The 24,777-nt window shown below is 38.8% G+C and overlaps 1 protein-coding gene across 3 annotated transcripts in view; it reads right to left on the bottom strand.

The window, feature by feature from the left end:
- Positions 1-20,438: 20,438 nt before the first annotated feature.
- Positions 20,439-24,777, bottom strand: part of IBTK (inhibitor of Bruton tyrosine kinase) — a 58,674-nt gene continuing 54,335 nt past the window's right edge. For all 3 annotated transcript variants that reach the window (XM_057412535.1, XM_057412537.1, XM_057412536.1), the window contains exons 27-29: positions 23,808-23,876; positions 23,577-23,709; positions 20,439-21,799 (exon numbers count right to left, since the gene is read on the bottom strand). In XM_057412535.1, coding sequence (XP_057268518.1) covers positions 21,674-21,799; positions 23,577-23,709; positions 23,808-23,876 — 328 coding nt within the window. In that variant the 3' untranslated portion in view covers positions 20,439-21,673. The remainder of the gene's footprint in view (positions 21,800-23,576; positions 23,710-23,807; positions 23,877-24,777) is intronic.

The raw sequence follows: 24,777 nt of genomic DNA, 5'->3' as shown, positions 1-24,777 counted from the left end.
AGTTCTCCAAGACAAGTAGCAATTAGTGTACAAAATCATGCAGCTGGCTTGTCCTGTTGCTGGACAGACACAGCAACAAGGGCCCATGTCCTAGTAGTCCATATTTTGCATGCAGGAACATCCCTATAGATATTTGGCTTAAACTGCATTTCAGATACTGGTGGAGTAGCCAAAGAAAACGCAGCTTCGCAGCGCTGGTGTTCCTTGTTCATGTGATTTATTTCAAAACCCCATTCATATGTACAAAACTCTGTGGATATCTCCAACCGTGTATCTGTTCATCTGCAGTCAAGCAAAAAGAAGACAAGATCCTTACTGTGAAGAAGACATAGACTTCAGTATCACATTAAATTTGTGCACTGGAGCAACCATCATCATTCACCATGAGAAACAAATCCACTCAAAATGATAGTGCCAAAAGCATTGAAGAGATGCAGCTTCCTAAACAGCACAACACTGCAAAACTAACAATTTCCTGAACTTACTCATTTTCTAATAAGGAAGAAAATCATTCCATTGCCAGACTTGCTCATTGACTTTAAAAGAAAATAGTTGACCAGGAGTGGAAATCGTCATCAGCAACTTATGCTTCACAGTAGCTAACCTATCTAAAATCTAAACTCCTGAGCTCAGGTGCTTGTAGCTTTCTGCCAGTTCCCACTATCAAATAAAACAAAAACTAATTCCACAGTGTGCGGGGTATGCAGAAGGCTCAGATGCATACATATCACACTTAGTCCTGCCGCGTGGCTTTGTCCAAAATTGCAGCAATCATTATACCTGCAATTTGTTTCCTTGCATAGAGGAATGAAGGTCTTCCAAGCAGCACAAGCAACAAGCACAAGGGCTTACATAACACTTCCAGATGCACGCAGTAGTAAATGCAAGATGAGCTAGTACAAAAAGCGATACCAGCGCAGACACATTAGACCAACACGTCCGTAACTCAAGGCCAGGCTGGATGTGATTCTGGGCAGCCTGATCTAGTCAAAGATGTCCCTCTTTAATCTGCTAATTCCTGTTTTCACACAGAATAGTAGTTTACTTCAAACCCCATCTCAGTGCTTCAGTCTCCAGAGCATTGTGGCGTATCAACATAAATAACAGACATAAGATGATAGTTGTTAAAAGCTACAGCCAGCATCTGTACTCACAATAATTCAACAATACACACATAAGCAACAGCTACATTTCCTAGTTTTATGTTTTCGTAAGTTAATGAAGAGAGATAGGTTTCCCCCGAGAGGTGCTGAAGCTCCACAAAGCATTATTTACCCTTCTTTCAAAAGCATAGTTTTTGCCAACGGAAATTACTCAGAATGCAATAAACCATGTTTTTCTAACAAAACGAAGTCCAAATCCTGCTTCCTGGACCAACGTGAACTTTCCAATGGAGGACAATAAAGCTACCTCTTAGACTAGGGAAAACATTATTTGGGCTTTTCTTTGAACCATATAACACAGGTAAATAAATATAGACACACACATTTCACCTCATTATGCTGTGGTTTATGGATAACGCAAAGACTCCTTAATGATCTCTGTTTGATCCTGCCTGGTACACACTGAAAGGATCTCTATGATCCACTAATCCAAATCAAATAATGGGTATCCCAAGTATCTTTCAACAAAAATACTCATGACTTTGTCAGTGCTTTCAAAGAATTAGCTATAGATCAAACTAGTTTAGTTATAGCTTAAAAAAAAAGAAAATCAAGAAGCCTTTTTTCTTGCCTATAGGTTTTTAAACTGTATAAATATGTTTTTTCCTGTCTCATGCAGGCAAAAGTGTACTTTCATTACTAGTATACCTGCCTCTATACATGGAGCTGTTTTCCTTTAATTGTATCATCCCTGGTCTGCATAGAAATTTTTACCAGTTTTGTACTGGTAAAAATTTCATCCCACCCAGGGTGTGGGGGGGATGATCTATTTCTTTTTTAAGTGACAAAACCATAATGGCTTTTCTGTTATATCATGAGGAGGGAAAGTACTTGGGATATGTATTGCTTAGTGTGTACTTGCAACGCCATGAATTTCTGCCAGCAAAATTGTTCATTTGTCATCATAAACTATGTTTACCTTAGGTGAGCTCAGCATTCCGGTTAGAGACAAAGCCTTTCTAATGAGACTATGAGGTCACTAAAACCTTTCTTATGAATGAATGGCTGCAGTGTTATTTAAAAGAAATTTATTCCTGTTCAAATGGCTCTTCAGAGAACATTTGCCCATATTATGATCTTAGATGTTTGATCCCAGCCAGCAATAAATACTAAGTATATTTACTTCTTCTCCTGTATCTTCACAAAGACGCACACAGTTTTACATTACTCATTTTTTAAAGCTCAGAATCTTCAGAAACAAACAAAATTACAGACAGAAGTGATGACCAACACAGAGGACCAGGGATGACTTTTCTTCCGCTGCAGGAATATTACCTTTCTTAATTAAAAATCAAAGTATATTAACCAGATGTGGTTCGTGGCTATTTAATAGACAATTATTACAGCTCTTCAGGAAAAAAGAAAATACTAGAAAAACATAACAAATTACATTTCACCAGGAAGTGTGTCATATCAACGCAATCATCTCATGTCCCAGACTCACAGGCACAAAAAGACCACTGCTACCAGTGGAACCAGGAAAGGCAGAACAAACAGAGCTTTTGAACACCAGTAAAAACTGATGATTAAACCAAAATGATGTGTGATTTTTCACCGGCCAAATGGAGTCTTCTACACAGGTGTCAACTCTGACCTGGATTTCTAGTCTCTGAATTGTTTGACTTGTGTTTTAAAAATATGCACCTGGATTCAGATGGATGCAACAGCAGGGACAGGTGATTCTACCTAAATAAATACCCGTAAGCATTTCTGAAACAATAAGCTTTTGAACACTCCAGAGAAATCTGATTCTCCAAAAGTTATGGCCTCTAATAAACTCACAACTTCACTAAATCTATTCAGCCAGCAGTCATGGTAGCAAAGCATGTCTTGCCTTTTGCAGGCACTTGCAGTGATTCCTGATGCGTTTTTTTTGTTAGCACCAGGCATTTTTGGCACAATGTGTAAAGTTCTACAAGCATCAACAAGAAAGTCCTAGGTGTTGTATATGCAAGTCTCCAGAGAATTTTGAGCTGAATGTGGACAGAGATGGGAGCCCACATTGCGTGCAATATAAAGTCCTCTAGCCACGCACAGATGCTGAACAGTACCATAGAACTATGGCCCTCATTCTTCACATGCTCAAAGCCTAACAGCAGTCAAACTGCTCTTCCTTTGCCATGGAATCTTTTAGAGTTCAGAAATAAATAAAATAAAGGAAATAAAATAATAGAATAGAATAAAATAATAATAATAATAGTTTGCCTTATAGTAACTGTAACTTCAAGGTGAAATGTTAACTTGGATTCTACCCTTTGTAGCTTACTCGGTTTAGATAAGTAAAACTGGTCTGCTTTGGCATTGCTCAAAGGAATGTTCTGCCCCAAATGAATACCTCATCTACATCTATTCCTTCAGGATTCAAGTAGCCCAGAAGCATACAGATTCAACTCCAGGGAAAAGTAGTTACTAATCTAAGGAAACAAGCCTCTCAAAAAGCCTCTTTCTTGTAGGTTAAGTAGCCTCTCTGTATTCTTTCAGCAGTCACCCACAGGAATCCCACCTACCAGTTACTGCAACGCAAAACTGCACACACATGAAGGTTTCCTAAAACATTATCTTTTGAAATGGGCATCCAACTAGAAGATCATGCCCCATGAGGAGCATTCAGAATATGGACTAGGACCCACAAAGGTGCTTTGGAAATTTCAGAAATGCAGCTATTTTTCAAAACAGGCAACTGATGCTCTACAAAGGATATGGCCAATTTTTAGTATGTTTGTTCTTACCTGACAATTCTGATTTGCCAACATGTCTTGAAGACCCAGAAAATATCAGTTTCAGAGCCACCCAGCCTCCAAAAAAAAGATTCTCTTCATCTTTGTTATGATGTCTTCCTCTGCCATTGCCTCTCTATGCTGATTTATCTTCAGATAGACTCGTTTTAGGTCTTGGGTGTTGACAGGAAGACTTGGTATTTCAGAAACATCTTTAAAAACTCCTTGTTTATTACAGATTTTTTGAAAGTAGGGTAAGTTTTAAAGGATATGACATGTAGAACATAGACATCATCTTGAAAACATCACGATAAGAAGAAAGTTCACATAAATGAGAAGGAATGTAGTAGAATTGAGATGTAAACTCTGAGATCCTGCATACCACAGTCACACTGAATGGCAGCATGATCTGATTTAAGGATATAAACATGGTCAGTCTTCTAGATTTGGGGCCTCAGGTGAGAGGCTGAATATCTTCTATGACAAATAGTTTGCAATATCTCCAATAATTGTGTCTGAATAATTTTCTAATAATAAGATAGGTTTTTATTAAATGTTCTCTATTTTGCTGCAAAGACTTACTAAACCTGATAGAACTCAGAGGTATTCAGATGAAAATAAAACCAAAGTCAAAATAATATGAGTGAATAAATAGGAGCTACTTATTTTTTTTTAAAAAGCAAATTACAGGAAGGGTCAAATAAATCAAATCATTTCTGCCTTGAAAGAGAATTTTACTGTCTCATTGACACTAACTCCTTCAGTGCCCAGTTATCCATTACTGCATGAAAATTACAAGTGGAAGAATTACTGGTGTGCTCAGGCTGTCTTCTGATCTCCCAGTATTTTTTCATTAATTTTAATATGCCATTAGAACATTCTACACTCAAGTTAGTGACTCACGATATTAGATGCAGCCCCGAAGCAATCGAAAGAGTCACGAGTATCTCATAGCACGCTTTAGTAGCAATGCCCCCTAAAACATCCTTTTGCATTTGAAATTCATCACTTCCTATGCAACCTCATAAAAATGAATACTTGAGAGATGCCTGCAGCGATGCAGGCTGTACCCAAGCCCCTCTTCCACAAGTCACTTCACAGTTCTACTATTAGCATTCATGAGTGGTAGAACTGGCTGGTAGGGAGCAAAGCATTGGCTGTCATCATGTCATGTTGAATCAGTCACTGATGATATGAGTTAGTGAATAATGTAGTATAAAATGAGCACTTCAGCAGAAGCAGCAAAACACCAAAAAGACAGTTAGGTAATTATTGAATGATACCCATTTCACAACGTGTTTTACTTAATAATACTGACACTGAATAGGCCCTTTTAAATGCAATAAAAAGAACTGTTATTTGGTGGCATCTGAATACAAGGCACTAGAGAAATCCAGCTTTATCAGAATAGAATCAAACAATGGAGTTTAAGACATCTTTGACTGGTGAAGAAGAACATAAAGATACCTTTGATGAGGGACTAGGAATGTAAAGATATCTCCAGTTCCATGTGACACTACCCAGTGTTGAACACTATAACTGACCTGGAAAGGAGATTAGCAGAAGTTATCTACACATGCCCGCCAATTGCACACCTTTCCCCATGCTAGTTTTCATTTATATGGAAAGATAAACTTTTCCTTCAGTACTCATTCCACCAGCATTATCAACAGTAGATAGACCTGAAATTACCGAGACTCATTGGTAATTTATCACTGCATCCTTTCAGGCAACTGCAAAGCACCCACTCCATGTACATAGAAACTTTCCCACACAGTACGAAATCTGATATGGAAATGAAAGATTCTTAAATTGTGTGACAGAAACCTACAAAGAAAGTTTAAAGTAATCTACAAGCTGCGGGTTGTGCAGGAAAAGAAGAAGATTAATATCTCTGATTACAAAATGGGAATTATCTTTAAATGTTTCCATTTGGATGGGTAATTAACTGAGATAATGGTTGCAAATACATGGCCTGAAGTGTTCTTACCTTTCATGTTAAAGTAAGGCTAATATCCATGCGGAAAAAATGTTCTCAAAGCGTACATCAATCAAGTCTTTCTATGTGGGAGGACAAATTCTTCCCCTTAAATTGTGAAGCTATTCTGACTTCTCTCTTTAAGTGGTAGAAATCCTACAGTGATTTCATGGAGAGAGCTTGATGGCTTGCTACTGCATGAGATTCAGCAAGATTAATCTGACTCCAAAGCAGGCGATACTGTTTCAGTACTCATTTGCGTGGAATATTGTAGCGAGGAAATAGTTATGCTGCAGAGCTTGCTTCGTCAGTCAATTGATAAGGCACAGAAAATACACTTCAGTCAAGAAATAAAAAAAGGCAGTTTATGAACATGACCACTATAGGTGGGTATGACTCAGTATTTTGACTTTTCTAGAAATGCTCATTTTAATAAAAGCCCACACAAGTGACTGATAGGATATTACCCTGTTGATGTAAATAGGATAGCTGGACTGGAAAACAGCTAACAGTTCCTCATGTGGTAGAGGTAACAGATAAACTCAGAGCTGCACATCTCATCTCAGCAACCCAGAGGAACCAATCAGAACTTCAGACCTAGTCCTTATCTGTGGAGCATTTTCTTATTCTGTACTTTTCAGAATCGCAGTTTGTTGTGGTTTAACTCAACACACGACATGAAACATTCCAGAAATCTGACTTTATCTTCAGACCTTCTTGCCCAGAGCAAGTGATGAGGGCAAGATACAAGCAAGGTACATCATGCCAGAGATGTACCAAAGACAAGTTCATTCTTTCCTGGGACTGTCCCTCCCCACTCCGTGTTTCTGAGGAACACAGTCATCAGTGCATGCAGAGGCTGCTGCTCACCTTGAACTCGCAGCTGGGGACAAATTGCCACACGCATAATTAGGGAATGTTGTCACTCAATTTAGGGAATGTTGTCACTCAATTTGGCAATAAAAGCTAAGAAGGAATATCTCCCCCCCAGACATTCAAACTGCTCCATATGCTCTTCATGATAACTGGCTGCAAACCACCACCTACAGACCAGTCAGAGAGTACCTGAGCAGGAAAAGAGCCGTAACATGCTATGGCTTCCAGCTGCTACGCCCTACAGAGTAACATTTCTGGAGTAGGTGTACATTTTGTGACACAATACCCTGAGGCACTCCGCAGAGAAAAAGGCTGTTTTCCAGACAGCTACCACCAGTCTCTGTACACACCACAAAATTGCTGTAATCCTCATTGTTCTATATGACTGCCTCAGATTCAGTAAAACCACTTTGGCTATGTCAAATAATCATGACAATCTCAAACATACCTGCTGAGGAGAGACTGGGGATGTGAGACATCAGATACAGCAAGTAGAAAAACAGCAAGGAGAAAGCTAGGAGGGACCTTCAAATATTACAGGTTATTTTGTCTCAATCGGAAAACAAAACAATGAAGAAGCATTTCATGCAATGATGAGATGACAAGAAATTATAAGAGAAAGGAAAGAGGAAAAAATACAGCAGGAAGAAAAAGGAAAAGCAACTGTGAGAGGTTTAAATAGCACAGGTAATGTTCATGGTCAGGCTAAACCAGAAATAGATGCCAAATGTATTCAGACCGTGTTCATCCACAATGATCAAAGATATGCAAGATTTATTTCCAACGATTTCTAATACCAGTGCACAGAATCTTTATCCAGTACAGCTTGTACAGCTACCCACATCTTAACCACTAGACTGTCTGGGATCTTTCCTTTGTTGATTAGGGGGCATGGCTATGAATTAAGCCTACGCCTTTTACCAGTGGTCAAGCATTAACTACAGTGGTGACTTTCAAGGTGCGTGCGTGTATGTCATGAGGAGAAATAATGAGGGAAAGCACAGCACTGGCTAGTTTGAACCAGTTTCTATTTCAGTTTCCAGACCAAGAACACACTGTTTGTTCATGGTCTGTGGAGATCTAACTTGTTAAAGCCTTTTTGGCTCTCCTTCTCATTTCCACTTGCTAAATTGCCATAAAAGCAGTTCTGTTATGGCAGGGATTTTCACCTTTGGCATTTCTGAAATATCTAGCCTTAAGCCTTCTTGTTTTTCACATTACTTCCTTGTGTTTGAAAGCAGCGTAACTTCAAGAAACATGCTGTATAGTCATGATTAGCAGAGGAAAAGCCCCATGGCACTGTGAACCAGGAGGCCAAGGAGCAAGTGTCATCCACTTGCTGGTCTAAAAAAGACCCTGCTTAATCACTGTGCTTCCAGGACAACATTACTTCAGAGAAAGGGGCTTCTTAAAAGAAAACTCTAATTTCTCAGTCCTACTGATGTGTGTCAGTGGTGCTGGCACAGAGACTCAGACCCTTCACAGGACTGCTGCTCTGGCCCCAACCCCAAATTCTTTTTTACTTCTAAATTCACAGCTAAGACTCATTGGTAAAGGCTCCCGATTCAGAGGTCTGCTAAATCTCACAAGAACATCCACTTTGAGATCAAGCACAAATTGATCATATAATAGTGGGCTAATACTATATTGTAACAGCTGAGCCTACAGCACTAAATTCAGGTGCTGCATATTGTCTCTCTCTTGTGATGGTGTCTAGGCCAAGAAATCTCAAACTGGAATGATGCATTCTTCAGTGCCTGCTCAGCTTTGCTTTGCTTTTCTCAAGAAATGACGATTTATTTCCTTCACTCAGACTTCATTTTTTTACCTCCTCAGTGACATCCAAAAAGGGGGGAGGAGGGAGGAAGGGAAATAAAAAAGAAAAGAAAACAAATAACAGAAAAAAAGAAAGTTGGCCAGGCTACAGCTGCTGTGACTGAGGTGACCATAACTACTAACAAGTACAAAAAGCTCGGGAAACCATCACCACAAGAAATGCAGTTAAACTAAAAATATGGCAATGCAGTCTGATTGGGACTTGATCACTGTGTTTTAAACACAGATTTTTCTTTTATTGCTTGTTTTCATGCAAAGGTCACTAGAAAGTCAACTATTATGTTCTATAAATATAAACTCTGAAAAATCTTGCAATTTCTTACCAAAACAGTCTCATGCCCTCTATTTTACTTGGGGGAGATTAAATTAATCTGAAACCCATAGATAACGTGTACTTAAGAGGTTCAGCACTCCAGACTCTTTCCACAGAATGGCTTCATTTCTGCTTCTGTAGATGATTTGACACAAAAGAAGGTGCTAGAATGTGCCCAATAATAGATGTTCAGGAACTGAGGGGGTTGGGGACACCATATGAAGAAGATCAAGGTTAAAGAGACCATGCAGTTACTATAAACTACGTAAAGTAGAGCAGATGCAATCAGGTATTTGCGTCAACCTCCTTTACTTTTTCATACTTACTTGCACATTAATACTGCTGTTGTACATCTCTACTAAAAGCCAGGCACTTATGTGCTACACTTATCCTTCTGATTACGAAGGTAAAAGCATCTGGCTCTCTCTTTAGTTACTAGAATTTCCAAATCACCATCACCCTTTTTTAAGAACATAATGGGTTTTTAAAAATGGATGTTTTACACAAATTCACAAAGGCATAGTAGCATTAGTATGTTATTTTCATTGAGACAACACGCAAGCTCTAGCTGCTCTGAATGGCACTTCAAGTACACAGATGCATATTAAAATCCACTTGCTGAAACACACTGAAATAATTTCCAATTATGCTTAAAGAAATGTCATTTCAGAGTAGTAAAAATTGATAGTCAAAGCTTATTATTCAGCCATGGCACATGACATTTATGTTTTGATGTCTATTAGTTCTTTAATTATTTTTCCTTCAAGCATTGACTTGTTGAGATTTGATAGCTCTCTGGGGTTGTTATCAATTACTCCAAAATAATTTGTCTGAAAAAATTGTCACTGCTGTTAATAAGTGGCAAGTCTGAGTGCTTAGCTGCATGATTCACCAATATCAACTGTTAATAAGAACTCACTAAAAATACTGAAAGTTCAATGCAGTAATAACAGTTCTTAATGCAGAACCTTGTCTCATAATAACTGTCTTTATACAAAGGTCTCTGTTTCATACAGATGTCAGCAGTGGCAAAAAGTACTTCCTTTTTAGGAGGATGTTGGTCACGGTTTCAGGCAAGCTACTAAGCAGGAGGGATATGCTTGAGAAACGGAAGAAATGTCTCGGATTGGTACCTAGTTCACCTTATCCTTGGTTGGGATTAGTTACACCTGCCTTCATCCATCTTATTCTTAGACTTCAGTGATTAAGACTGCCTAGGGAGATCATGGCGAGGCATCACCGTACTTGCTATTATAAGGATTTTTCAAGAGTTTAAGCTGAGTCCAGTTTATTTCTTCTCTATTCACCACAGACATCAACAAGTGATACTTTTTGCCCCACGTGGTATATGCCTATTGCTTTGGAAGATCCATACTATTATTTTCTTAAGGCTGAACAACTTTATTCTTTCCAGGCCTTCCTCAGTGATGACATTTTCTACACCTGAAATGCTTCTTGAAAGAAAATGTGTCCAAAACCTGCACAGGAAGGCAAATCATAGGTATAATTTTACTGCAGAGACATAGGAGGAGGTGCTCCAAAAGCCCACTGTCACCTCTGAACAACAAAGGCACCCTGTGTGTAAGCATCTAATATTTGACTCTATATATTTACATTTACGTGAAATCATACATACAGAGTTAAAAATGAAAGCCACACATCAGCATAAGAGATTACCCAAGAAAACAGTAATGATGGAAAAAGTAGGGACAATGAGATGAACATAAGCACTCAGTCTTGAAACTAGGTTGAAGGGTTACTGGGATATTGTGCATGTCAACAAGTTAGATGAAAAAAGCTTCTCACCGCTTGGTTCTACTATGGTTTCAATGGAGTGCTGGCACCCAAATATCTGCATTTCAAAGAGGACTTTAAGAAGAAAGAAAAAAAAATAGTCTGGATAGTTTCAAACAAGAGGTAGAGAATAGTTTTAAAAAAAAAACAGGGATGAGAGGAAACAAAAACATTACAGGATTTGACACCAGCCTCCATCTATCTATAGGTCAAAAAAACCTCAAACATGAGCCTTGTTGACAACCAATAAGGCTACACTAGTGCTTCTTTCATTCACCTTTTGCAGTCCTCTGTGCTTCTCTGTTTCTTCCTGGACTGGAACAATGTACTACCATGCCACCCAAAGCAGTTTTTCTGACCTCTTCTAAAGCATCACATAGCATGTGAGAAAGCCTCATAAAGGCCACAAGAAGAGACAACTCAGCAGAGATCTTTCCCTGAACTGACCATGTAGCACAGCTGGACACCATTTCCAAGACAGAAATGTGCTGTTTTGCTTCCCACAGCAAGCTCTATGCATGATCCTCTGGTGCATGATCACAAAAACCTGCATGCCCTTTCTCCAAAATTACATCTGTTTGTACAAGTCAGGATGCAGGAATCAGGCTTCGTACTAGTGGTTTTCTGCTAGAAGTAACTGAATTACTTTTATTTTGCTCAGCTGACAGAGTTCCGCTATTGATTTACCTTATCTTACTCAACTCTCATTCACTTATTTTAATTTGATCTCACAGATATTTAATTAAGCTACTTAAAACACTAGCACTAACTGCTAAAAACATATGTATGAAACAGTGTAAAGTGTATCAGATAAGGAGAATCCCAGGTGGGTACCAAATGGCTTTGATCAATGCACTGGCTAAGGATTAGCAAAATACTGCGGGAACACAAAACTGTTCCCAAAAATGTGTTTGACTGCAATTTTACAGACTCCTGCAGAAGCACAGAAAAGATAGTAAAATTCCATTTAGTTACTAAATTGAATTAGAAATATAAAGCAACTTAATATGGGCTAAAAAAGAAAGACAACTGTTTGCATCAACATCTAATAAAAACACTAGGAAAAAGCAGGAGGGCAATTCTGGTTTCATGGTGAAGCAAAGCTAGAAACAAGTTGAGATACAACATCATGGAAACAGTCTTGAAATCAGTTATTATGAAAATTGCAAAGGGATGCATAAATAAAATATGCAATGAGAATCTGTTGGTAGATCATATTCTTGTTTCCAAGAAGATGAACTTTAAAGGGAAGATGTTTAATAAGTAACATTTCCCTAGATACTGAGAGACACTACGAAACTGCAGTAAGAAGAGAGAAAGAGGACAGGAGAGCAGGAAACCAAGTGAAGCAGAGCAAGGAGCAGCACTTTTAAAATGCTGCTACACAATGCTGAAGTATTTAAATAAGCCAGGAGATTGCAGGGGGTGAGGGAGGGAAACCTTGAGATTTCCCCAAAAGCAGTTTAAATACACACACACACACACACACACAGAGGCATGTATGAAATGTATTTCTGAACAATATTATCAAGAAGTTGAAGGAGACACATGATAATATTTTGCCAAGCTACAAAATAAATGACAGGCTTGTTAAGCACCTGGTTTCCAGAGATGAGCAGGTGGACAGTAACAGAAATGAAAAAGGCAATAGCTGACAAGAAAGGGACAAGTGAGTGACATGGAATATAAACCACCACTCAGTCAACAGCAAATGTACAAGATGCAAAAAGAATACAAGAAAAAAAAATTCAGCAATTTTGTATAGAAAACTTAATGGAAAAACCTTATACAGAGAATCATTATGTCAAGGGTTTCAGAAAGGAATTCACTTGACAGTGACTTTGAGATTTATCATACAAGACACTGATGAAACATAAAAAGTTCAGATTTGTCAGCCCCAAGTGAAAAAAAAACACCAGCCATAAATGAACAGGAAATCAGAAGCCAAAGAGAAAAAAATCAGCATCTTTTTCTTTTCCATGCTAAAGTCTATACTAAATAGTGCAAATTAAAAGTGTACAATAAGATGTGACCAAGATCTTTATTATAAACAAGTTTGAGACATGAGAAGATGTAAAGATTGAAATTTCATATAGGGAGAAAAAGTCACAGCTTTCAAGAAAAAGTCATAAACTTGGACTAAACTTAAGGCATACAACAAGTATATGTATAATTGAATCAAACCAGGATGGTTATGAGTCAGCCACAAGTTCCTAACTGACACACTTGTTTATAACTGACTCTAAAGAAGAAAAAGCACTACTGCAGACATCCATTTTTAGCATTATCAGTGCAATAATCACTAGGATTGAAAATTATCTGATATTTTCTCAAAGACTTCCAAGTACATTCACCACCTGAGACAACAAATGGAATAAGCTTCTACAGGATACTGCTTCAGCACACTGTAACTTGAAATGTTGATAAGAGCTGGAAGCCAGCTACCACATCCTGAAAAATAAAGTGGGGAATGAAAAGGCAATCAGCATACAGCATGAGATCAGCCAGGCAGAGCAGAAGTATCACTCCAGCAAAATGCAGTGAGCTGCTGGATTGCACATCAGCTTCGTTATCAACAGATGGTCAAGAAATACTTGAAAAAAAACATCTTAAAGAAAAGTCTGCTTGACAGAAGTCTCACCAGTGAGGAGAGGCTTTTTTTTTTTCCCTCTTCTTTCTCTTAGTTTTTAACAAAAAATATCACAACCAAAACAGGTATTTCATTAAAGTGACTGAGAGGTAGCTAGCTAACTGCTGAGGCAGAGTGGCTTTGCTTATGAAAACACATCAACTGAACAAGAACATTCAACTCGCAAGCATAGAATTGTTTAGGTTGGAAAAGACTTTTAAGCTCATCAAGTCCAACCGTTACCCTAACACTGCCAAGACCACCACTAAATAATGTCGAATGGAAAGTGCCAACCACCCGCCTAATTGTGTTTAAGCCAGGCGCAGAAGAAAATAAGAAAATAAAGCAGAGGTATCCAAGTGTTCATATTCATTATTCTGTTAGGCTGACCAACCACAGGGGATAGAGTTCTTCTATTCTTCTCTGTGCCCATAAAGAGAAGAACTGCAGAAACAAGGTGAGCCATCTAGAAAGCATTACTTTAAAGGCACAGTGGAACATCAAGAAAGTCAGAGCCACCATCAAGGATATTGCCATTTCTGAAAAGACAGATTTGCCAAATTCAGCCCAGGACACCGGATAAGTGGTTATGAGAATTGCAGAAGTCAAGCTAAGTGGCAAAGAAATACTGCACTAGCAGCAGGTTACAAAAGAAAGCTGAAATGGGATTTTGCTCAAAACTACTTGGCTCTACCTCTCCAAAGCATGAAATAATGTTAAAAATTGAGATTGTAGAGTATTGCTGGTCCCAGAAACATCTTTACAGAAAGGGAAAAAAAAACAACCAAAAAACCAAACCAACCAACCAAACAAGAAAACCCAACAGCATTTCAGCAGAACAATATCACAAACTGGTTGTTGTCTTGCAGTGAGTGTGTAGATATGTGCATTACACATTGCTGCCATTTCACTGTCACATCAGGAGGAAAACCAAATTTCCTATTAAAATCCTAAAGAATGTGGCTTCAAAATGGAAAAAAAAAAAGTGCACTTTGGGGTTGAGAATTCCTCCTTCAGTAGCATTAATGCCAAACTATTTCAACATGTGACATGAAGACTAACATATACTATCTATGGAGCTCACTGGCTCCAGCATGTCTACAGAGAGAGAGGACAGACTGATCATTCAGAAGAAAGGTGGCTGCAAAGTGCCCAGGAAATCTGCACCTGCAGGAAATACAAAGACTTTGTCAGCATCCGTATTCCCCAGTGGGAGAAACTGATACATATGAAGAGCTTTTTACTAATTTCCCTTCAGTGTGGAAGGACTGAGCACTTCTGCGAAGTACCATTGGTTTGGAGAGTGCTGTTTCTTCCAGGTTAGAGATAATTTTGTATTGACAAATACAGAAAAAAAGTCAGCTAATTTACCCTAACGCTATATTATTAGGTTTTAAATTTACTGTCCCAAATAAATATGACAAAAGGACAAGTTATGCAGTCTCTCCGTACAGGGTTCTAGGATCTTACATGAGGAAACTGCAAAGAATTTTCAGAACTTTTTACTTGATTAAGACAAGAAGAAATAGGACCCGGGCAGTGCACTCTTGTGTCTCACTTCTGGCTCACACAGAACAAGAGGGAACTGAAAGAGTCTGTGCAATAAGGTATTTGTTTGAAATGCTTTTAGCTGCAGATGACAGAGTCAATTTTGCCTGGAATTTACTCTGCTCATTTGTAAGCATTTTCTATCATGAATGTGAGTGTATGAAGTTACATGAGAAGGGAGTCAGTTCCTGATTTCAGCCAGCTCTCCATCCTGCTCTTTTATGCTTAGCTGTACTTACCTCCGAACAGTTGCTCAAGAGACACTGTAACCTCCATGTCAAGGGACCAAGAATGGTTTAATAAGAAAACAATTCTTCTGGGATTATTTTTTTGTTTGTTTGTTTTTATTCAAGCCAGATTTCTGGTACTATATAATTTATACTTGCAACCAAAATATCAGTAAACCTTAACCCAGTCCTTGGTAATGTTATTATTGCAAGGCAGTATTTCAGGCAATCTTGGGTAACACATTAAAATAGGTGAGACTTGATTTTTAATTTTTTTCTCCCTCTCAGCTCGATCCAAAATGTGCTAAACTGATAGAACACCAGGAATGTTGCAAAGGCTGGAGCTCAACATATTGTATCTACAACTATAACACTGCTGAACTGTATCACAGCTGCATCACCACAGGAGAGCACATGAAGAAGCAGACATACTTTATGGAGATAGTCAAGGCACAGATACTTTTGAGAAAGTAGGGCTGGCAAACTGATATCTGATTTGAATGTGGGAAACCACAAGAGAAATACTCTTTGTGTACAGCTCAAAAGGACATAGGAATTGATGGATTAATTTTCCAGCTCTGCCTCACACTTGAACTTCACAAAACTTCAGCTTTAGCTTCTCTCCCCAAGAACTGCCCGATAAGGCTAGAAGGAATTTAACACCCAGTAACTGAAATTAATCATCATTACACTGTCAGGAGTGGAACCCAAAAGAGATGTTATTAAAAATGTTAGAAATATTAAGCAAGGGTCAAAAAGCCAGTTCTTGAGTCTGCTGGATGTCAACATGTTGCTTCAGAGTGCAAAGCAGTGTTGCAAATATCCAACCCTGAGCTTAGTGATGCCACTTTTAATAAGTTAAACATTACATTTCTATTCATAAAGCCTTCCTTCTTCCAGAATGGACATTGATTAATTAGTTCTCAATAAATAAAAGATCATCAGCTTTTACTCTATAATAAGTCTTTCAATTGTAATGTGTTTGTATTCTCCTGCCCTACCAACTGCATCTCCTCCAGCTGCTAAGAACTATTAGTAATGTTTCCAGAATGAAAACATGGAACTGTTCCTGTTTCTTCCCAAATGTCAGAACTGACAAAAATGAAACAGACAATGACACTAACAACAATTTTTATGTAATCACATTGTCCTTGCTGAAAATAAGCGTGTAAATAACAGTGCAATGTGTAACTCAACCCTACTTCTACTTGAGTTAACCTAATTTTTTCCTTCAACTGAAGTGGGAGTAGATTCTTCATATGCCAGTACACAATGCCTAATCAGAGCAGATCTCTCTACACTTCTCGTTATTCTCATTCATCATATCAGTATACCATGACAAAATAATAGCATTTTGATAGTACTTGTGGTGGCTTTAAGGCTGCTCATTACCCTCCAATGGCTTTTCTAATTGTGGCTCAGTTTACAGCAGACGGAGACATCACCTAAAAAATTCATGGTGGGTTTTTGTGTCTGCACATGTGTGTACATGCCTGTGTGCTTGCATGCAGGTGCTTATGCATGCAAATAATGCAACTGAGATTCAGCAACACAGTGCTACACAAACACCAACAAAAAAAAATATTCATTAGTAAGATAATAGTGACAAGAGGAAAATATTTGTTTATGTTCAAACCCAGAAAAAAGTCCTTGTAACCTGCACTTTTAAATCCCTTTTGTGCTCAGCCCATGTTGCCACAACTGCCTCTTGGCAAGCTTGGGGGAAGATACGGAAATCTGCTCCTGTCTACTTCTGCAGAGGCTGAGAAACAGCAAGCATTCTGCAAGGTGCTGAAGTGTTAGTAAAGATGTATCTAAGGAAACATGTAACATGTTGTAAAAAAGTTACTTCATGTAAAAACACTTGCACCGGGTCAGCAGTTACCTTTATTTTGCAATGAACTTAAAACCTTTGTTGCATTATGCAAACACTACTGCAGAACACTTAAGGCAGAAGAAAACAGGAAAAAAAAAAAGGAGGTCTATAAAGCTGTGGTGGGGATATACCCAGGGTAGGAAAGCATCATAGCTTTCAGAAGAAAGCTACTGAAATATTCACAAGTCAATAGAGAACACTGAAACATCCAGCACTGCTGTGCCCAAGGCTATCAGCACTACTGTCACAAAGAAACACACCTCAGAGCCAGTATGTACCTGTGATCTTCCCTTTTTTTTTTGCTACTGTGTTTTAATAAACCGTTTTCAGTACTTATTCTGAATCTTAACTCCACATAGCTCCTTCTGGGGGGAATTTTTTAAACCTCATCCCCTTAATGAGCTAAATTTTTATCACCAAAGCAGGAGACTTGCTCGTGATCTATGCTTTGTGAGGTATAAAAGCACAACCCAGGAGAAATTAAATTCAGCTTCAGAACTACATGAACTTGGACATTACTGAAATTAAAGTGGTAATTTCAGATTCTGAACAATGTAAAAATATGCATGGCTTAATGACTTCTATGAAGGGAAGACTTTTATATGGCTACATTAGGAATCTTTGCATGCTGTTTATAGTCCACTCCAGTAAAAACTGAAAACACACACGTCACTCCTATTTACAATTTCTGCAGCAATTGGTGAGTTTCTAACACACCCAACAGCACTTCACAGAATAAGTATTTACTGCACAGTATTACATAAATCTTCACGTCTCCTTGTCCACCAAAGATTCATCAATACTATGCCTTCAGTTGTTGCTGCTCCTTCTTTAACTGCAAAGGAACAGAGAGAACAGGACTAAGCAAAAGTTAGGCTTATTGCTTCCAGGAACAAAGAGGTTGGAAACTAGGCAGCATAAACAACTGCAGCTTTCAACTCACACAAAGTTTTCACAATTCGAACCCAAACCTCCCTTTTGATGCCATCAGTTGGAGAATTCCCTGGGAGTGCAATTTCCACCCATCTGCTTGTGTCACCTGCCCAGTTTGGATGGGATGCTCCAAAACCTCACACATACTAAATAATATTAATGTGCTTTGAAAAGTAATCACATACCTCTCCCTTCTCCAGACAATCAAGTTAGGCTCATGCTTGCTTTATTTCTATCATACTGATTTGCCATTTCCCTCTCTCTCTGCTGCTTCACCTTAAACTAACCATATTACTTGTGTGTATCCTAGAAGCTGGATAACAGTTTGCAGTTACTGTACCGCCCAAATATGGTGGGGCTTAATTGTCAACATTTGCAAAGTGCAGAGATAAAGTTCAGACGAAAAGGTTCACAATCACTGAGTACATATGGATGGAGAGAAGAGATAACACATTAACTATGTTTGCTGAAATGGTGCAATATAATTCAATTCTACAACCACACACAAGTCAAATGAAAAGCTACAGCTATGCACACGTGCATTCACTCACATTCTCCTTCAGCCCAGATGCCATCAGCTATTTGTGGAATACAAAGACGTGATCCTGAAAATCCCGCTGTGTACCTAGTCTTACAGCTTGATTTCACCTCCACAGTATGCACAAACATGGGCAGCGCATCTTGTAAATCTTAAAATACACACAGTGGGAGAAAGACTAAGATCCTGTATGTTTTTCCATTCTATTGCAATAAAAGCAGCATACAGAATGCAGGATAAACAAAAACATCTGTACAGGCACATAAGGAAAATACCAGACAACTTTACACCCACTACATTCTTTATTTTTTTTCTTTTTGCTACTGTACCACCAGTTGATCCAGACGTTGCATCACCAGACGGCACAAGCACAGCCCACGTCCTGAAGCACTGTACTGCCATCTATGACACTTAAAAGTGGTAGGGTCCCCTCCAGAGCAAACCTGTAACATTATACAAAGAATAGCCCTAGAAGCTATTGCTTCTGCAAGGTGGTCACAGCTGGTGAATCACGATGACTGGAGACAGCTGAACAGCAGCAGGTAGCTCATGTTCACTGTGCAGCTCTCATGACCTCTCCACCTACCATACAGGAATTACAGACTCACATACCTGATGCCACTGCTGTGCTTAAAGCACAGGGCACCTGGCATCCTCCTACCCTGAACCACATAACCTACAAGACAGGCAGCTATTTCCTTGTAGTCAGGGCTCACTGGCTGGCAAACCTACATGACATACTCCTGCAGAATTACAGGATGACAAAATGACTAAATGAGGAAGATGGACATCTTTAATGGCACTTCAATACGAGAAGACAGATCTATAAGCAATACAACTGTGAGAAATAAGTTGAGAATCCAGCCCCAGGTGTTGCATTCTCCGTATCTAATTCTAAAGGACAAGAAGGGGAAGAAGGAGGGAAAAGGGGACAGAGAAGAAATTCAGAATGATAAAAAAGCTTTGGGATCAATTATCTGCTTACTTTCTTACTTGAGAACAATTCATTAAAACAATGTCTTTTTTATTAGAGAGGAGAGCTGAATCCCAGCTATCCCCAAGCTGTACATTGTAACTTGAGAGCAAATGCAGTGGGACTATAAGCCTACTCTTACATAAACTTTGTTTGCTTGCTTATCCATTTTTCATGCATGTAATATCCTTTATGCAAAGCTTAGCTATGTTTTGTTTCAACAGTCTTATTCCCTTTGTTATCTGAAAAGCTCACACGAGATTTAGAAGACTTGACCTCAACATTAAAGCTATTTTAACTTTAAAGCAACTCTGCAGATCAATAAAGAACTCACTTAAATCAAGATCAAGGAGTGTCATCTGTTCTGAACTGTCACTTAACTCTGACTATGTGATATTCTTGGATCTCCTTTCCTCTCAAAAAACATAGCTGCAGTTGAACTCTGTTGCCCCACTCTGTGAGAGTACTGATCCTATAAAGGGACCTGGTTTTGACTTGGTATTTCCAGTCAAAAACACCCTCCAAAGAGCCACCCAGACAAAGCACTTGCACAAAACTAATGTTTATGACAAACTCATGGTGTTTCCACAAAAACACGAATCAAGAAGTTCTCCCTCTTTGTAAAGTTTGAGCCATGCAAATTCAGTATCTTAATCAATTTTGAGGAAAACAAGCAAACAAACAAAAAAACAACCAAAAAAGCAGATTAGCAACTTTACAATAATTTTATATTTGAGAACAAAATGGTTTCAACACCTGGAACAGCCCACTTTCCTTTAAATCAGAAGGATAGTCTCAGCAGGTCCTACAGCCCTGCAGTGCATCAAGTAAAGCACTTACTGCATGTATTCTCATCAGTACAGGGAATAAATCACCAGTAGAATTTAAAATAGAATTAAAAGCTACATCTTCTTTTGCCTGTGTAGCTTCAAAATGCCTGCAGTTCTTGTTTCATACACAAAGGAAATAATTTTAGATAACTTTATACTTACCTAAATTGTCGATTATATATAACCAGCACATAGAAGTATACTAGCTTTGTGTAAATCAAGATTTTATGGTTTATTGCATTTGTTTACAATTTTCTTGGGGGATTTTTTGGTGTAGCTTGACTTGAAACTGTCAGACATATCTACATAGGTTTTTTTCAAGATTCTTTTATCACACAGTGATCAGTTCTCTACATTCATTTTCTGTAGCTTGCTCAATTCCAGTTCTCCAGAGTTCATGAGTACTGACACTATTGAAAAAGTACAAGATCAAGCACACCTATACAAACAGACAAACTAGACAGAATATTGCAGGTAAGGCTACTTTTTTTTTTCCCCCCTTTTTTTTATATGTATATACATTTGTCTAAACCAGGCACAGAGAACTTTGGAACACACAATACTGAAAGCCATCTATGATAATCTTTGAAGGTTAGGTATTTGCAAATTCCACAGTCAAGCATTCACCCCCATAGCTTTAGTAACAAATACACAGCTCTTATTTCCTCAGCACTTCAAGTGAATTGTACCTTAAACACAGTGGTTCTAAAAACCTGTACCATATTTACCAGAATAAGACTACAGATGAGCTAATTAAGTGTCACCACATTCTATTCAACTGTGCTTTACTTTACAATAGGGCTGACTGCTCAGAGGCCAGTCCCACAGCAGTGAAAAACATGCACAACTCAACTGAGAGCAGGCAATGGCAGGGCACTTGGATACAGTGTGGAGCATGACAGTAAAAAGTACTGGCCACAAGAGTCAGAGAACCAGTACTTGCATACGTAACTTAAGGAAAACTGCATTATCAAACTGTACTTTTACATGAAGTTCAAATACAAACTTTATCCAATATTCCCAATTTGCCAGAAAGCTGTGAAGAACCACTCCTGCCCCAAACTTTGAAGATGTATAATTCTGCACATTCAATTCCACATTAAATCACAAAATAAGCACTCACTTTTCAGCCACCTGTGAATTTAACAAAAACCCCTCACAATTTAAGATTAGCAAATACATTTCCAATCTACTGTTTCATGTAACTTTACTAATAATATGTCTTGTCAAGGAAATTCTCTCAAAACATACATACAATATATATGTGGATAAAGGACACCGTGAGCACATTATTTCCATTCTCTCTAACAAATACCCAGTTATTATGTGCAGTGTTTTAATGCTGATGTTAAAGATCACATGATTCCTGTTCTTCCAGTCCCATTTTACTTATAACAAGAACTTCAGAGTGCACATACAACGTGGACTGTGAAAAGTACAAATCAGTGCTTATTCCACATAGGTGCTGCTATAGGTCCCTGAGGAGCCCTTTCAACAGTCACAAATTCATCAGGGTTGTCAAAAGCTTCATAGTGGATTAATAAATCTTGAATAGCACACTCCTCGATCTGGAAGGAAAAGAGAACATGTATATCAGTTTCAGATCTACATTTAAACCAGCAGCAGTTATGAACTGGCTTTACTAGTCTGGAATGCATACCTGCTACAGACCTCCTAATCAGGAAAAAGTATACATAAGCCCTTCCTTCAGAACCTTGTTGAAATCTCATGTTTGCAAGCCCTGTCCTCTTGGGAAACCGGAGCCACTCTGATCCCTGCTAGGCTTGATTCAACGCAACCCAGCAACACAACAGGGCACAAGCACTCGAGGAGGTATGCATTGGTGAAAACTTCCTAACACAGATGACCAAATAGCTGATGAAGGGTGACACTCTGCTGGATCTCACACTTACAAAGAAGGACTGGTCAGGGATGAGAAGGTCAAGGGCAGCCTTGGCTGCAGTGACCACGAAATGGTGTAGCTCAGTATTCCAAGCAATGGGAACAAGACAAATAGCATAACACCCTGGGACTTCAGAACAGAAGACTATCATTTATCTGTTCAGGGATCTGCTTGTTAAAAACCCATAGGATATGGCCCTGGAAAGAAGTCCAATGAGGCAGTCTGAAAACTGGCTGAACTGGGGATCTCAAGAAGTTTCTGATCAGTGGCATAAAGTCCAACTAGAGGCCAGTCACCAGCACCAAAACTGAGAACAGTACTGTTCATCTTCATTAATTACCTGCATGATGGGACAGAGTACACCCTCAGCAAGGTTGCAGACAATACAGAATTGGAAAGAGTACCTGATATGCTGCTGGATGGTTGTGCTGCCACCCAGAGGGACCCAGACATACTGGAGAAATGGGCTACAAGGAGTCTCATGAAGTTCAGTAAAGGGAAATGCAAAGTCCAACACCTGTGAAGAATAACCCTAAGCACCAGTACACGCTGGGGGCCAACAGGCTGGAACGAAGCTTAACAGAAAAGGATCTGGGGTCCTGGTGCACAGGTTAGCAGCAATGTGCTTGTATGGCAAAGAAGAGTGACAGCCTTCTGTACTCTGTGAGGGACAGCATTGCCAGCAGATTGAGATAGGTGATCTTTCTCTCTGCTTAGCACTGGTGAGACATATGGAGTGCTGGGCCCACTTCTGGACTCCCCAGTACGAGACAGACATGGACATAACAGAGACAGTCCAATGAAGGGACACAAAAATGATTAAACGCTTGGAGTATCTGATATATGAGATGCTGAGATCATTGCTGCTGTTTAGCATAGAGAAAAGAAAGCTTAGGGAGGTCTTATCAAAGTGTACAAATACCTGATGGGAGAGAATAAAAGTGACTGAACCACACTCTTCTCAGTGGTGCCCAGTGACAAGAGAAGAGGCAATGGGTACAGGCTGACATATAGCAAGTTGCATTTAAATATAAAAATCTTCTTTACTGTGAGAGTTGTTAGACACTGGAACACATTTCCCAGGGAGGCCAAGGAGTCTCCACCCTTGCAGATGTCAAAAGCTGCCTGGACACAGCTTTGAGTGATCTGCTCTAAGGAACCCTGATCTGAGTAGGGGAGGGATTTGGATTAGACAATTTCCACAGGTTCCTCTCAACCTCAACTATTCTCTGATGCTCTGAATGCATTAATCATGGACTCAGTAGTCTTTAATATAGATATACCTTATCAAATAGCAACTTGAGGTTATTATTAAATGATATTTAATATAATTTTGTCAATGATACTAAGTGTATCAATAATTAATCCCCCAAAATGATCTCTGAAACAGCCAGTGGAAACTCCTTGTGTTACTTCACAGCTGTAGTAACTTAGCGCATTACCTGGATCAAAGCCAAAGGTTTTTCTCTGCTCCTAATAAGGGCAGCTTCTTGCTGGAGCTCTTCTTCTACGATAGCTGAAAACATGACAGGTGCTATCACAGGAGAGCTAGTTGGTGATGCTGCTGACCAAGGACTGAAAAAAACAAATGACATTATGAGGCAACATCAAGAACAAGGTCAGTACAACACACAGAAAACAAGCTCCAGAATCTAAGATACTGTCAAACATACTTATGACTCTCCAGCTGTGGAGAATCCAGAACACGGTCTTCTAGGGCTGGGCTACTTCCAGTGGTGCTCCTGGAAAAACATAGGAAAGGAGTTTTAAAGTCACTGACAGAGCATTTTCCTGCATCATCTGTGAAGGACAAATTTACTATGGGCAATTACAAACGGGTAGGGTTTTTCCAGAAGAAAGGCTTTAGGATGTAACGCTGAATTTGTCTTAACTGTGATACAGTGACTAGAAGGGACAATGATGCTCATTTTTGACTACCAGAATGTAATGGTTTTTCAGCTTGGATATTAATTGTGGCATTTCATAACATTTGAGCATTTGAACAAAGGCGTTTTTAAAAAATAAAACCATAAAAAAATCGTATATAGTCTACCGAGTTATGCACTAACATCACTGACTATAGATGTCTGCAATATAAAGAAACCATAACAACTGTCCTGTTTCAAATTTAGTGTTTCATGCAAAAGAAACAGTGCTGCAATAGTAAATTATTTGTTCAAGTGTAAGCTCAGAAATGATGGATATCCAGTACACATCCTGCAACCACATCTCACATTCATACAAATAGCATAAAGCTAGGATTGAAAAAAAATTTAAAAAAACCCATGAAATATCAGAGTTCCCAACAGGAAGATACTTTATTCAGTTGCAAAATTTTAACCTCTCAATAAAAAGAAGTTGCACTTGGTATGTTGTATGCTTTAAGAGACAAGTATTTGTCAGAAAACCTCCTCCTCAGTAGGAAGACAGGGACCTGTTCTCATTATTTAATATCCACCTTTGGCAACGTCTGACTTCCAGGATTCTAAAGAAGTGTTACAACATACTATGAAATGCTAGCAGCCTTCTTTAAGTAATTCTATGGCACTGTAAAAAATTCGTGAGGGTGTTACCCCTCGTGAGGGTGTTTCAATATATGTCTCAATTTTCTTAATGGCTTTGGTAATCTTCTGTTAGTGGTCA

The sequence above is a fragment of the Pezoporus wallicus genome, unplaced genomic scaffold (genome assembly GCF_028554395.1).
Source record: "Pezoporus wallicus isolate ANWC-B61680 ecotype Strahan unplaced genomic scaffold, APGP_CSIRO_Pwel_v1 contig_4788, whole genome shotgun sequence".
Classification (NCBI taxonomy): Eukaryota; Metazoa; Chordata; class Aves; order Psittaciformes; family Psittacidae; genus Pezoporus; species Pezoporus wallicus.
The sequence above is the reverse complement of the archived record's forward strand: the minus strand, read 5'-3'. Positions and strand labels throughout refer to the sequence as shown.